The sequence below is a fragment of the Adiantum capillus-veneris genome, chromosome 4, assembly GCF_014529385.1.
Source record: "Adiantum capillus-veneris isolate H3 chromosome 4, ASM1452938v2, whole genome shotgun sequence".
NCBI lineage: Eukaryota > Viridiplantae > Streptophyta > Polypodiopsida > Polypodiales > Pteridaceae > Adiantum > Adiantum capillus-veneris.
In genome coordinates, this window is record NC_140934.1 from 45,851,265 (window position 1) to 45,865,919 (window position 14,655).

At 44.3% G+C, this 14,655-nt stretch overlaps 1 protein-coding gene across 2 annotated transcripts in view; it reads left to right on the forward strand.

The window, feature by feature from the left end:
• LOC147459083 (copper ion binding / methyltransferase) overlaps positions 1-14,655 on the forward strand; it is a 57,683-nt gene that overhangs the window by 21,844 nt on the left and 21,184 nt on the right. For both annotated transcript variants that reach the window (XM_086510426.1, XM_086510427.1), the window contains exons 2-3: positions 9,553-9,815; positions 10,982-11,055. In XM_086510426.1, the coding sequence (XP_086366552.1) occupies positions 9,553-9,815; positions 10,982-11,055 (337 nt within the window). The remainder of the gene's footprint in view (positions 1-9,552; positions 9,816-10,981; positions 11,056-14,655) is intronic.

Consider the following 14,655-nt stretch of genomic DNA (forward strand, 5'->3'; position numbering starts at 1 on the left):
TTCTTGACAGGGAATGCGGGACAATGGTGGACAATTTTATTGCTGCAAGGGCAAGCTCCGTCCACATGGATTTATTTCAAGCAGATTTTTGTAGCAGCATGGTTATCTGATGATTTATAGCAGATGTCATGACAGAATGGCACCAGCTTAATGTTGCCACTTGCAAGAATCTGGATGATTACAATCGGAAGTTTTGGAAAGCTCTACTTCAAGTAACTTCCTATAGGTTTGTGCCATTGACAGAACAGATTGAAAAATACTGTTGTGGCCTACCCAAAGGATTGAGAAAATACTGCACGAAGACCAAAGTCACTACTTTGACGCAGCTCATCGAGGTAGCAAACACTGGCAACGGTTTGCTCAAGGGAGAAGATTGTGAATTCAATACTGGCGTCAAGGAAGGATCAGCCAAGAAAAATTCAGCAAAGAAGTATGTTCCCAAGGAGGCTCCGAAAGTCACTCAAGAGCCAGCCAATGCAGGGAAAGACAAAGCTACGGCTGAATCAGAAAAGGGACCAACGAAGAAATGGAAAAGACGTTTTCCTCGCAAGTCGGAAGAGCAAAAGAAGGTCCCGAGGTCAGAGAACAAATGCTTCATTTGTGAGCAGCCTGGCCACATTGCTTATAATTGTCCTACAAAGAAAAGGCCAGTTGATTCTGAACTTTGCAGAGCATGGGGAAAGGTCAGGGATCAAACAATGCTTATCTTCTGTGATCCAGGTGCCAAAGCCAACTTCATTTCCCCAGAATTGGCTTCGAAGTTGGGAATCAGACCTGAAGAGATGGGGTATACAACAGAGGCAGGTTTGGCATGTCCTGGCCATACAGAGGCTGTGACACCCATCATTGGAAAGTTGCGCCTACATATCCAGTCCTATGTAGATGCTGAAGAATTTTACATCATGCCACTGGACGGATGTGATGTGTTGTTAGGTATTCCTTGGTTGTTTCGTGTACAGGGAATCATGGATGCCTACAACAAAAAGATCATTGTATAGAGCAGGGGAAAGACTCACATTCTGGATGTAAAGCTTAAAGGGGAGTCTATCCCCACTGTATCAGCTTCTGCTATTACTTCTGTAATGAAAAAGCATCTTTCTGCGTACTTGGTTTCTGCACGTGAAGTGTCAGATTGTGATGAATCAAATTTATCTGTGCTAGATAAAGAAAGGTCAATGTTTTTACAATAGTATAGTGATTGTTTTTCCGATTCATTACCGTCTCAATTACCGCCAGAGAGACCCGAGGACCATGCGATAGATTTGGTGCCAGGCAGTAGCCCACCAAATAAGCCTCCGTACAGGGTTAGTGCGGCTCAACAGAAAGAGATAATGGGCCAAGTACAGGAGCTGTTAGAAAAGGGGCTGATTCAGCCCAGCTCATCTCCATTCTGTTCTCCAGTGTTGTTGGTGCAGAAAAAGGATGGCTCATGGCGTATGTGCATCGACTACCGTGCACTGAACAAGAATACCATCAAGAATAGGTTCCCTATACCTAGAATTGATGATATTATGGACAAATTAGAAGGAGCAACTATGTTTAGCAGGATAGATCTAAAGAGTGGGTACCATCAAATCCGCATTAGATCAGAGGATGTGCACAAGACTGCTTTTAGAACGACGTTTGGCCTGTACGAATTTTTAGTGATGCCCTTTGGTCTCACAAATGCTCCTGCTACGTTCAATAGGATGATGGACAGAATTTTCCGTCCACACTAGCAGTTTGTTGGTACATTCTTTGATGACATGATAGTCTACTCAAAGAATGAAGAGGAGCATAGGCATCACTTGGCCATTGTGTTCGAAGAGCTACGCAGTCATAGGTTGCTCATCAATGCAAAGAAAAGTGAATTTTTTCTGGAAGAGATTCATTTTCTCGGACACATTGTCTCAAAGGATGGTGTCAGAATGGATCCTGCAAAAGTTGAAGCGATCAAGTGATGGCCAGATTTGAAGACGGTGCATGATGTCCGAAACTTCTTGGGACTATGCTCCTATTACAGAAGGTTTATCCGAAATTTCGCTGAGATTGCTTCACCTTTACATGCTCTTCAAAAGAAGGCAGTCACCTTTAGATGGACACAGAAAGAGATTTCAGCTTTTAATCTCTTAAAGGAAAAGATGACTTCAGATCCAGTCATTGTGTTGCCAGATCTTAGGAAGTCATTTGTGGTCCAGTGTGATGCTTGCGGTAGTAGCATTGGTGCAGTGCTAATGCAAGATGGCAGGGTAGTAGCCTATGAGAGCAGAATTTTGCAAGGGCCAGAAATGACCATGCAGGCCTATGAGAAAGAGTTACTGGCTGTGATTCATGCGCTCTTAAGTTGGAAACACTACCTGCTAGGTGCAGATTTCGTTGTCCAAACGGACCATCAGACCTTGCGATACTTCTTGACACAGACAAAGTTATCTGAGAAGCATATGCGATGGGCAAATATCTTGTCCATGTTCCATTTTCAGATTGTGCATGTGGAGGGCAAGAAGAACGTTGTGGCTGATGCCTTGTCCAGGAAGCCACAAATTTCAGCTGTGTCAATTCCTTATCATCATGCACTTGATGATATGAGGGAACAGTATGAAAATGATGAAGATTTTGCAAGGGTTTTCGAGCAGCTAATGCATGGACAACGTCATGAACACTATCTTCTCAAAGATGGGTTCATGACGATGCATGGCAGATTGTGTGTCACAAAGCCATTGCGACGCAAAGTTATGGAAGAGAGTCATGTCCCACCGTATGCAGGGCATCGTGGTATCGATGCTACAGTTAAAGCGGTTGAGACATTCTTCTATTGGCCTATATTGAGAAGAGTTGTGGATGCCTTTATGCGAGAATGCCTAATTTGCCAGAAGGTCAAGTTTGACAGGCAAAAGGCACCAGGGTTATTGCAACCACTACTTATTCCAGATAAACCATGGGAAAGTATTGGTATGGATTTTATCTTTGATCTTCCGAGAACGCAGACAAGAAACGATGGTATTTGGACCATTATTTGCAGATTCAGCAAACAGGCTCATTTTATTCCTGTCAGGAAGAAGATAAAACCAGATCAGATGGCACGCTTGTTTATGAGCAATATTTTCAAGTATCATGGCATGCCACAGTCGATTGTTAGCGACCGTGATCCACGCATGACAAGTTTGTTATGGAGAGGCTTGTTTGAGAATATGGGCACAACGCTCAAATTCTCTTCGTCATTTCATCCTCAAACAGATGGGCAGTCAGAAGAGGCAAATTCTACTGTCCTAGATCTGCTGAAGTGCTATGTGTCAGAGCATAAAGGAAAGTGGGAGCAGTATTTGCCATTGGTGGAGTATGCATACAATAATACAGTGCATTCATCAACTGGCAAGGCACCTTTTGAGATAGTTGAAGGTGGCAAGAAAGTTCCTCCCATACTGCATACAAAGGACAAGATATTTGAAGCAGATAAGTATGTTCAGGACATGGATGAAATGTACAAGAAGGTCAAAGTGGCCTTAGAAAAGACTCAGGCAAAGCAAAAGAAAGCAACTGATAGTCACCGTCGTGAAGTGGTATATTCACTTGGTGATTGGGTGCTTTTGCGCTTTGAAAAGGCAAGGTTAAAGAAGATGAAGGGCAAGGAAAGATTGTTTCCAAAGCTCAACATGCGTTACTATGGGCCTTTTCAAGTGTGCGACATAATCGGTGATGTTGCGTATAGGCTGAAATTGTCTGACAGTTGGAAGATTCACAATGCGTTTCATGTGAGTCTTCTCAGACCCTATGTGGGTGATGTGCCAGAGGATATGCCAGCTGAAGATCAGCCGGAAGTCGAGGAACTTGACGAGATCTTGGTCCCGGAACTGATTTTGACACATAAAGAAAGGAAAGTGAAAGGCAAGGTTGCTAGGCGTTACTTGGTAAAGTTCAGAAACTATCCACCAATGGATGCTAAGTGGATGGAAGAAGGTGAACTTGCAGAGTCACCAACTGTCTTATCACTTTACCTTGAAGCCTTCGATTTGCAACCTACCTTGACCCCTTGAGTTTCAAAGCTACATGGATTGTCAGTGTGACAATGGCTTCTGAAACAAATGATGTACATGGTATTTAAAGTGAGCTCAAGTGAAATACCTGTTACATGAATGTTAGAGCTGTACAGACTGTCAGTTTGGCAATTGCTCTTATGGAATGTCCAAAAGTTTGGTTAGTGCTATAGAAGTGAGTATTTCTTGTCAGTTTGTCAAGGATACAGTAATTGCTTCTATTAAAGGGTACATGTGTAACTGCATTCTTAAACTATCAGTTTGGGTATGCTTGAAAGTGTTACACGATCCAACGTGTACTATAAGATAGTGGCAAAATGTGTAGCTACCATTTTGTCGTTGGAAAGTTAGTGACTCAAAGCAATGGCAGAGTGCGAAGCTACCACTATGTCATTGGGACAGGGTTCACACGCAGGCAATACATGTGTCGACGAGGTGTTGAATACACCAGGGTTGACAATGAGCATGTATGTGTCGTACATGTGTCGACAGGTGTTGAATACATCAGTGTTGACGGTGAGCATGAACGACATAGATGCAAACGAGGACGTTTGAGATTTCAAGAGGGGGGTATGTCACCAGCGTGTGACTACTATCTATCCTTTTTGTTGATTTCTTTCCTATTATTTATTTACTTTCACTTTTTGGAAACACCCCTCGGGAAATCTAACTGCCCTGCATTGCATAGCTAGTGTGGAACTGTCTAGAGGGAGTCCAGGCCTGAGGGCAAGAGAGCACTAAGGTTGGACAAAGACTATGGTTAGCCAAAGTGGGGTCGTTGACTAGCCAAAGTGGAATCCTTTGCTACAGAGGCTACATTTCAGTTCTGGATGTGGCGCAGTGTACAAAGAGGGTCGGATGACCTAGAAAGATACAATGGCAGCATTTCCTAAAATTTAGGGAACTGCTATTTTGGGACCTGAAAATGTGTTTGCGTCATTACCTCCGGAATGACAAGGAGAACATTTTCTTACTCTGCCATGAAGTCAACTGGGCAACAGGTTGGGAGATTTTTAGGCGGCAACCCCGAAACGGGAAATTGCTTGTAAATGTGCCAAGTGGCACCTTCTGGTGCACTTTCCTCATGCAACAAGAAGTGGCGCTGAATTTGAAGGAGGGAGAGCCTCATTTTCAGATTTTGTCACAGGTTAAGAGCTATGGAGTGCTTGCTTTCCCTCTTATGCACAGTGCGGTGCCAAGAGTGATGCCCTGCACGCCCTCTCTCTCCCCTATGGCAGTATGTTATGCCCCACTAGTGGGCTTTTCAATTGACCAATGTACAGTTGTGTGGGTTCATGCGCGATTGCCGAGGCAAGAGCCTCTTGCACAGGTACTGGAGTAGCTAGTGGCTAGTCCCCCCATAGGTACAGGTGAATTCGGAGAGGTTTCACGCCCGAAATCTCATCCGATTCAAAGGGCAAGTAGCCCTACAGGTGCGGGAGCTCGAGGACTTGCTACGGATGCGACCGGCACGCGAAACGGAGCCCGAAACAGTAAATTACAGCCTGCTGTGTATTTTTGCAGGTTTAGGGTTTTGGCCCTAAACGGTCCCTAATACCCCCAGGAGGTTCGGGGACACGAGGGGACCGTTGTACAGGTGATCTGGCGCATTTTCGGGGCTGAAAACAGAGAATTCAGCGTGCTGCAGATTCTCGCCAGGTCTTGCAAAGTGCCCATATGCGTCGGGAAAGTCACTCAGTGCGTGGGAATACTGACTGTGAAGGGTCCTAGTACAGTTATGTTGCCGAAATTGGGCCGAAACAGTTGAAATTCAGCCAAGTTTGTGCGGGGCAGCTTGTAGGGAACCACAACGTTTATTCCCTCTTTTGAACAATAAAGAAATACCGAAAGGGGCGCCTAAGTTAGGGGCCAATCTGGTGTCGGTCTACTTATATAGGTGCAATCTAGCAGCCTGTATCCCTCTCCCCTTTGTTGTGTCTTGAAAGTACAGGTAAAGTGGGCGACAAATTAAATGGGTGAAAGTAAATAAGGTTTAAGTCTAAAGTCTACCGCCCTTTTTGAAAGTACAGGCCGGTTTCAGACACTCTACAAAGCTGCTTACCATGATAGTTGTAAGCAAAGTGTGTCTCACAATACTTCAAAAGAACTTTTCCCACAGACTGCTTCAAGAACTCAGCTCGAAGGGCGTTGTGGTTGTTGACAAAAGAAACTACTCTCGACATAGATGCAATGAGAGGCTCTATCTATGTTAGTTTGTTGAAATCCTTTAGGAGATCGTTTAGACAATGTGCCATACAAAAGACATCGTAATGTGGTGATACATGCAACTAAAATAGCTCTGGCTGTCATGTTTGATGCCTCCCATCGGTGACTAGTCCTTTCAGAAGCTCCGACCCAATGGTCTCTACGGCAGAGGCCCACTCTCTCAGACATCAGGTGATTTTCCTATTTCCATAGCGTTATGGGATTGAGCAAAATACATCTTCCCTTTGGAATAGGCAAAAACACCATGAATGGCTCGTCTCCTAGTGTGGCTCTATCCATCTGCAATGAGGGTCACTCCATACTTCGTCCGTTGCCTCTTTATGCTAAGGGTTGCTATGTTCACAATGGTCTTCTCTCTATTGAGTAGAGTATTGTGGAGTGTCTCCGAAGAGGTGGCACATAGGGTGCCCCATACTCTCCAATCCTCCTGCACATAGTCTTGAAGTACTCCGACCTATACATAAAAGGTAACAAATGGGTATTAGAATTTAGAATTAAACTGGTCATCATTTCTAAATCCTAAAATACTTATGAGAGGATTGATCATTGAGCAATGAGAAGATGAACTTAAGTCTTATCAAGCTTATATAAGGAGAATGTGATCATGATAGAAGCAACGTGCAACACTTGCATCCAAATCCTCCTTTTTTTTGATCCCAAGTGGCATGTAGAGTGCGTTGGTGAGGTTTGGGAGTGGAGACGAGAGTAGTATGGCATTGCAAATGCTAATCGAAATGATGTCTCCCCCAACTCCGCCATTTTCGTATTACTTTCATGACCAACGGATGAAGAAAGTGTAAAAGAGGAAAAAAACCAAGTTGTTGGAGTCAGTTGCGGGCGTATCAACTTGGCCGCTTCTTTCTCTAGTTTGTTGGCTTGATGGCGGCATCCTTGGCTTCAAAAATCTTTAACAACTTCTCCTTCGTCTCCTTGCATATTAATACTTGCTGTCTCTCTGGCTCAAGGAGGTGAGTGCGGACTTTGGTTGTGCCGCGTTTCCTTTCTAAGCCGCATAGTTTGCACTTCCATGCACGTTCACTGCCTGCCTTTTCCGACACCCAGGAATGCACTTTGTCCCACCATGATGCTTCAACCTTCTTCTTTTAAGCACCCAAGGACCCATGTTCATTTGATGTGGAAGCTTGCGCCATAAGTGATGAGAGAGAGAGAGAGAGAGAGAGAGAGAGAGAGAGCCTTGAGGCTCGAGAAAGAGGGAGAGAGAGCAGGGAGAGGGAGAGATGGCGCTTCAAGCTTGAGCGTTGAGGCCCAAGCAAGAGGGAGAGAGAGCCTTGAGGGAGAGGATGAGCCTAGAGATTTATATAGGAGAGAAAAGTAAGGATATCCCCCCCCCCCCCCCTCCCCCCTCAAAAAAAAATAAAATTTTTAAATAGCGTTGTCCAAACAATCATTAAAAAAAAAAAACAGTCACTTTTTCAAAATTCAAAAATTCCACTCCGACCATTCTTTGTTCTGCTCTTCGTTGCGCCGTCGTTTGGGATCCCGTTCTGCCTTCCGTTTTGCTTGGCTTGCTGTCACAAATTGCTGAGGTGTCAAGCCATTGAAGAACGAAGCCAACTTGCAGATCCTTGACCAAGGGGCTTTAACCCTAGAAGCTGCAGAAGAAGTTTTACCAAGTTGCTAAGTCTTGCTGAGAGGCATATTTTTAAAGAGAAGTTCCGCCAACTTATGGGACCCCGTTTGATGGGGCCCAAGTGACGCAAAGAATAAATAAAGTTGGACCTACACGCTCTTGAAAATAGCATAAAAGTTGACGATGTGGCAGTTGTATGGATAGTACGGAATTCCGCAATTTGCGTTGACTTTGCTGACGTGGCATATTGTACAACTTTCCGCGTTTTGCGTTGCATGACGACATGACAGGTGTACGGATTTCCTACATTTGTGCTTGCTGATTTTCAGCATGTGCTTTTGGGCAGATGCTTTTGAGTTTAAAAGCTTTTCATTTAACTGCTTTTCAAGGCCAAGGGCCTTCAAATATGTGCAGAGGGCTCATTCTTTGGCACTCTTTTGAGTGAAGGTGCAGAGCGTGAGTACCTGCATTGTACCGAGTTCAAGTAATATAAAGAAATACCGAGAGAGGCACCAAGGTTTGGGGCCAATACTCTCTGGGGTGGAATTCCGCCACTCCGTGTCGCGTGCTCTCTCTCTTTTAGTCCTATTGTTATTGAATGTTCAGTCTGCTCTTTTCTGTTGGCACGTGGTGCTCGTCTTGTGACACATGCGGACAAAACACCATTCCGTTCCCATTTGCATTTGGAGTATGGGTCTTGTGTGGGAATCCGTTTTGGGAATGGGAGGCTTCGTTCCTTCCCCCTTCCCGTTCCTCGTGCTCCCTGTTACTCTAGTGGACCTATACACTTTCACCCCTCTTCATGTTGTTTGGTGATGGAAGTTGCATGAAGTGAAGCTCTCTTGTGCCCGTATGTTAGCGACTAGGTTTGTGAGTAGCAGGCATATTCTTTACATGTTAATGGGGCCATGGGCAAAGTTTTCCCATGTTTCTTTATGGCTTTTCTCGACTTTTTTGACCGAAGATTATGTGGTTTTGGATGAGGCTTGACTTGAGTGAGGTTTGGGGAGTCTATGTGCATATATGTTAGGAGTTCTGGAGCGCTAAGGGCTGTTGAAAGGGTGAGAAGCTCGTGGTTTTTATGCTAAAAAAATTGCAGATGTTTTCCTCAAATTATACTTTGGTTTTCTCCCAAAATATAGTGGAATTTCTACTTCCTTGAGTGCAATTGAGCATATTTGGGGCTATGGCAAAGTGTGTGCAAGAGTGAGCAAATCTGTTAGTGGAGATCAGGCCCATTTCTTCTTGAAAGAGCTACTTTTTTCATCCTCATCTATCATGTGAATATGGAGGTGTTATAGAGGCCACCCCAAATTCTTCACACCGTCCTGACCCACCCTTGGGTGCCAGGCCAATTAATACAATCCTCAATGCTAGGCCTCATCATGGCTAAGTCCGACGCTTTGCATTGCACTATTGGGGCTATGGTCGCAACTCAAAGCAACCGTACATATTAAGCTTTGCATGCGATTGTTTTGGAATATGTACAAAATAATATATTTTTTCTGAATTTTATACACCTGAGTTGAACACTGATTGTATGTTGAAATTTGCATATGGTTGGCTGACGATTATGGGGTTTTGTGTATGATTGCAATGAATTTATAGGCTGCATTTTCTCGAAGTGGTGTGTCTGATATATAGATTCATCTCAGCTATACATGTCCTACTGGGTTTTAATGATATAATCTTGCCAATCAGAACTCATTCGTACATTTTGTGTAGATTATTCAACCGATGAGTTAAAGAAGGGTGTGTCCCGACTATCTGAAGCCATGCGGAACACAAAACTGGCATTGCAGCGGTTGGAAGACTCACAGAAGTCAGCTGAAGATGATATCTTTGCTAGAGACTCATTTAAGTGGCAGAAAAAGTTACAGTTTCGAGGAGGGCCCATCTTTAACAAGTATAGACAGAGGGATACTTGTGCATATGTTGCCGCCCGTATGCCAGCAGTGTATAGTGCTGTGTATCGTGTGCTCTCTGAGGTAACAGGAATCTTTTGTTGGGGTTATATGCATATACATACATACATTTGTACATGCATCTTACTTTTTAATCATATGTACTTATAATAGCTCTGTGTGTGTGCGTATGCTCCTACCTTTTTATCATGGGCACATATAATAACTCTGTCTCTGCCCTGCAACTCTAGAGTCATGACAGAAACTCATACACAGATCTTTGTATTGATGTATGCTAGTATATATATGTGTGTGTGTGTGTGGCAGTATATATCGGTACCTAGTTCTACACCCACCCTGGCGACGTTAGTGGGGATGTCGTAGTATGCAGTGAATAATATGCATGATGGAGCTGATGGTTATATTGTCTTGGTGACTACCATGAGTCTATACCTTGCACTTTCCTTTAAGGGTGAATCTCGGCTTACCCTGGATTCATCTATGTATATATATAGCTCTGTGTGTGTGTGTGTGTGGGTACAGTGTTTCAACATATATACGACAAAAGTATTGTACCTTGGCATATACAGGTATGTACTTTCAATAGTGAATTTGAGGGGAAACTGAACCACGTTCAACGACTTTAATGTACGTGTGAGAATCTGGTCTTTTCTTGGACTCATCCAGGTATATACATGCTCAGATATCTATCTGTCTGAGCATATTTATACATCTATGGCATGCCAGGGTTAGGATGCATGAGGGTTGCCACTGATCAACAGAGTTACTGCAGATGGTATACACATTATATCCATTTCTTGCTTAGGCTGTCACACACACAGATATGGACACTGTTTTATATTGTCTTATCTTAGGGGCCAGCCAGTATGCCTTTTTGCAGACATCAATTAGACATATTTATTTCTATTTCTCTCTCATTATATGTGCAGATACATATTCAGATCTTCTTGCATACACAGGCGCTCAGAACTTTGAGAACCTTTCATTGATATAAACCATTACGTGTCCATACACATGCACAAAGGGATTCATGCATGTGCGAAGTGTTTATGTTTGTACACAGACACATACACATTTTTATCCATAGTAGATTGGTGGATAGAGAACTGACTAACTCAAGTAAGAAACTGATGAGTCATATCATCTTTACAGTTTCAGCGTTATGTTTGTTTACTTTTGTCGCTGGTAAGACATTCAAGATTTTGAATTCATTTTGACCTCTCTTGTAGATATCGAACCGCTTGCCTGAATTCAAACCGCAAAAAATTTTGGATTACGGTTCGGGCCCCGGCACTGCAATTTGGTATTCACTTAATTAATTATTTTTTTGAAGAATCTTCTCTATTATGGAGTTTTGGTGGTTAAATGCCTCTTGATTACGGAAAATAAACCTCTTGTGAATGCTTGTAGATGAGTTGTCCATTTTCTTGACGACTGTGTTTGTATGCAAGTGATACATAAAAAGGTGGAAAGACAAGTCTAATGTCTTTTTGTTTGTTTATCTTTTCTGCTTGCAAATTTATGCTCCCTTGTGCATGTGTGTTGATATGATCTGTAATAAAAGCTTTGCGTCTGTGTGTGTGCATTTTATGCAGGTATTTGTTGTGTATGTTTATTTTGTCATAAAAGAGTTTTTTGTGTGTTGATATGTGTATATACATATTGTATACGTGTGTTTATATGTGTTGTGTTTTGATGAGAGCGTGAGTGTGGGCAGGGGTATGCATGTGTGTGTGCTTGTGTGTATTTATATATGTATGTAGCTGTCTGTTCTGTTCAACCAATGGACAAGGGGGGGTCTGCCCGGAGGTATCGTGAACCCGGCCAGTGTGGTTGGTGGTCACCAGGCCAAAGCCTCATTTGGAGACAATGATCTGCACTGGCAGACTGCCGGTGGTCAGTGTAAGTCCCTTGCTGGATCCATTCTGCACACATGACATGACACAAGCCATACTCACACAAAGACAAGCATAGAGAGTGAACACCAGACTCACCTCCCAGCCATAGAGCCAATACGTGCTCACCCTCGAGCTTGGGAGCCTGCAAACTAATGGGGTAGCCTCTATCGCTAGGGCTGGTGTTCCATACCACCAAGCCCATACCAAGCGGGTGTGTGGGTAGGGCTGCAAAGGGTCTAGATTCCAAGTGTGGTGATCACACAAGGTGTTTGATAAATGAGACCTCAGTCCTATTTATAGGACTTCTTAACTGCCTTTCTTAACTTCCCTTCAATTAAGGGTGCGCTCACATGCAAGGTCGGTTTACACTCACCAAACATATTGTAGGCGCCCATCCTGATGTCTGGGGACGTAACACTTCCCCCTTATTTTTAACTGCCGTCCGCAACAATATCCTTAGAAACCGGGGAAGCTGTTATGGTTATGGCATCCCTTTGGATTTTTCTAGTTTGTCCCAGTTTCTCCAAGGGACAGGTGTTAGGGAGTGAGGGCTGTTTTGTGGCTTTGCTCCGCCATTGTGAGGCAGGTTTCTCATGTTGGGACATTCTAACCATGTTTAGCTCAGGGTTTTGGCTTGGTTCCATGATCACTTAGGCTCCTCTTGCCTTATGGTAGTTTCCCCCCTTGTAGTCCACTTCCTTCCCAAGGCCCTAGTAGTCAGTAGCACCCTTTCTGCTATTTATCCCTTTTTTGGCAGGTCGTGTGGGCTGAGGGCTAGGTTGGGCAGGTTTGTTATTTCCCTATGTAGGGAGCAGGGGGGGTCATCTATTCAGTATGCAGTACAGCCCAGAGGGAGGGGGGGGGGGGGGGGGGGGGGGGGGGGGGGGCGCCCTCCCTAGGGAGCCTCAGGGCGGCCTGCAGCAGATCAGCCTGGCGCTCTTGCAGGAGATCAACAGCCTAGCGTTTTGCTCAGGAGATCAGCAGCCCCAGTGTTTTTGCCTTGCCGCTGCGTTTTTGGTGGGCAGCCATGGCGACGTTTGTAGATGATGGCGGGCATCGTGCAGGCTGGCAAGCAGATCATCCCCAGTGTTCTTCATGGGCAGCAGTAGCATTGCTTGGGGATTTTCTCCTCCGAGGGCGGCCTTACACAGGCCTTGTGATCCTGCAATGGCAGAGTTTCTCATCCGAGATCTAGATCCACACCTAGATCTAGCTAGGAGGAAGTGCACCAGATCTATGTTCTTAAGAGCATGTTAGAGGTGATACCCATGTTGAGGCCATGCCAGTGATCTCGTGTGCGGGAGCATATGGCATCGGCAGTGGCAGTCGCAATTGTGTGTAACTTGGGTCTATCCAGTCAGCATGTTAGTGCTATGCCAGACCACCCTTGGTCACTTGTATGAGCAACTTGTTATCAACATGGAGAGCCTTTCCAAGATCTCTCTCTCTCTCTCTCTCTCTCTCAGATGTCCTTTATCTCTCTAGCTTAGTGATCTCTCTTCTCCACAGGTGCCTTGTTCATGTATGTGGCATTGCAGGTGTTCTAGATCCGAGTCAAGGTGTCCGCCAGATTGCAGGTCAGTTCTTGTCTTCGTTGCATCTTGCGCTGCCACCTTTGACAAAAACGGCTTTTCAAAAGAGAGCGTACTAGTTCCCAAGTAGCTCTTGACTCAGGTCAATGCTTACACTTGAACCCAAATTGGTCTTGCATCAAAGGGGCAAGCAATCTCGAAAGGCTTCTTACCCTAAGTGGTTACCTCCAAACTCGGGACTTCCCCTAGTGGAATCACTTGTTCATCTTGTTCCAACCTGTGGTCCATAATATCGCCAAGATAATTTTGAGCATTGACTAGTACGAATCGTTTGAGAATCCTTCAGTACCTTAAGGTACATCCATATCCCCTCTTGGAGATTATGAGGTTGTTGATGTTGTTTAGCATAAAAGGTGGCTCGATCTCGGGTTATCTTTGTGCTTTCCTTAGCGATCACGGCATGCCATGCAAGAAATTGGCCACTGATTGCATCTTACCCCCTGGATTTCAATAGCGATTGGTGGTTACGGCTCATAACTGTACATAAGCATGAACATGCTATAGCCTGTAGCCGAGTGCTTAGTACTGTTATAAGCAAACCCAATCTGTGGAAGATAATGTTTCCAAACAGATTGATAGCTGGAGACATACACGTATCATATCCTCCCTGGTTTAATTAGTGTGTTCGGTCTATCCAGTTTTTTTGTGGATGATCCGAGGACGACATACCGAGCAACTTTCTAGTTATTGGAAAACCCTTACCAAGAAATTGCCAGTGAACTTAGGATCAAGGTCACCAACAATCTTCTCGGGCAAATCATACAACTTGTATAAGCGCTTCACAACAGCTGTAGCTCTTTACAATGATGTGAATAGGAATAAAACTTCCCATTTTTATGAGGCAATCCAACTACAAAATCCATAGAGATGCTAGTTCATTTCTTATTAGGAATTTGTAGAGGATGTAGTAGTTTAGCACGTTGTTGATGTTCATCCTTATTGAGCAGACACTGTGTATGTTCGATAGTTTTTCCATACGTCAACCATGCGTCTCACTCGGGCGGGTATGGAAGCCCCGAAAGTTTTTTTCTCACCCGTGAGGAAAGTCAACCGGGCTTCCGAGCGCGTCTACGTGACATACTTGTTGCACATACTTCGCAACAAAGGCTTTCGTGTGTGGTCAATAGAAGTACTAGCTTAACAAGGTTAGATTACGGTGTATGCCAGGGTGTCCCGCGCTTGGAGCATCATGACACTCGAACAAAATCTTCTTGTTGATATCCTCATCAATGAGCACACACCTTGCCTTGCTTAAAAAGTAATCCACTACGGATGGAACACTTTTCCGCTACCTTTCTCTCCGTAGAGCCAATCGATCGGCATCGGGACTGCCATTGCTCTCCGGGCTACCTAATCCCTCTTAGACTCATTGCCAAATCTCACCAAAGTGAGAATCTCTCTAGGAATGCCCCT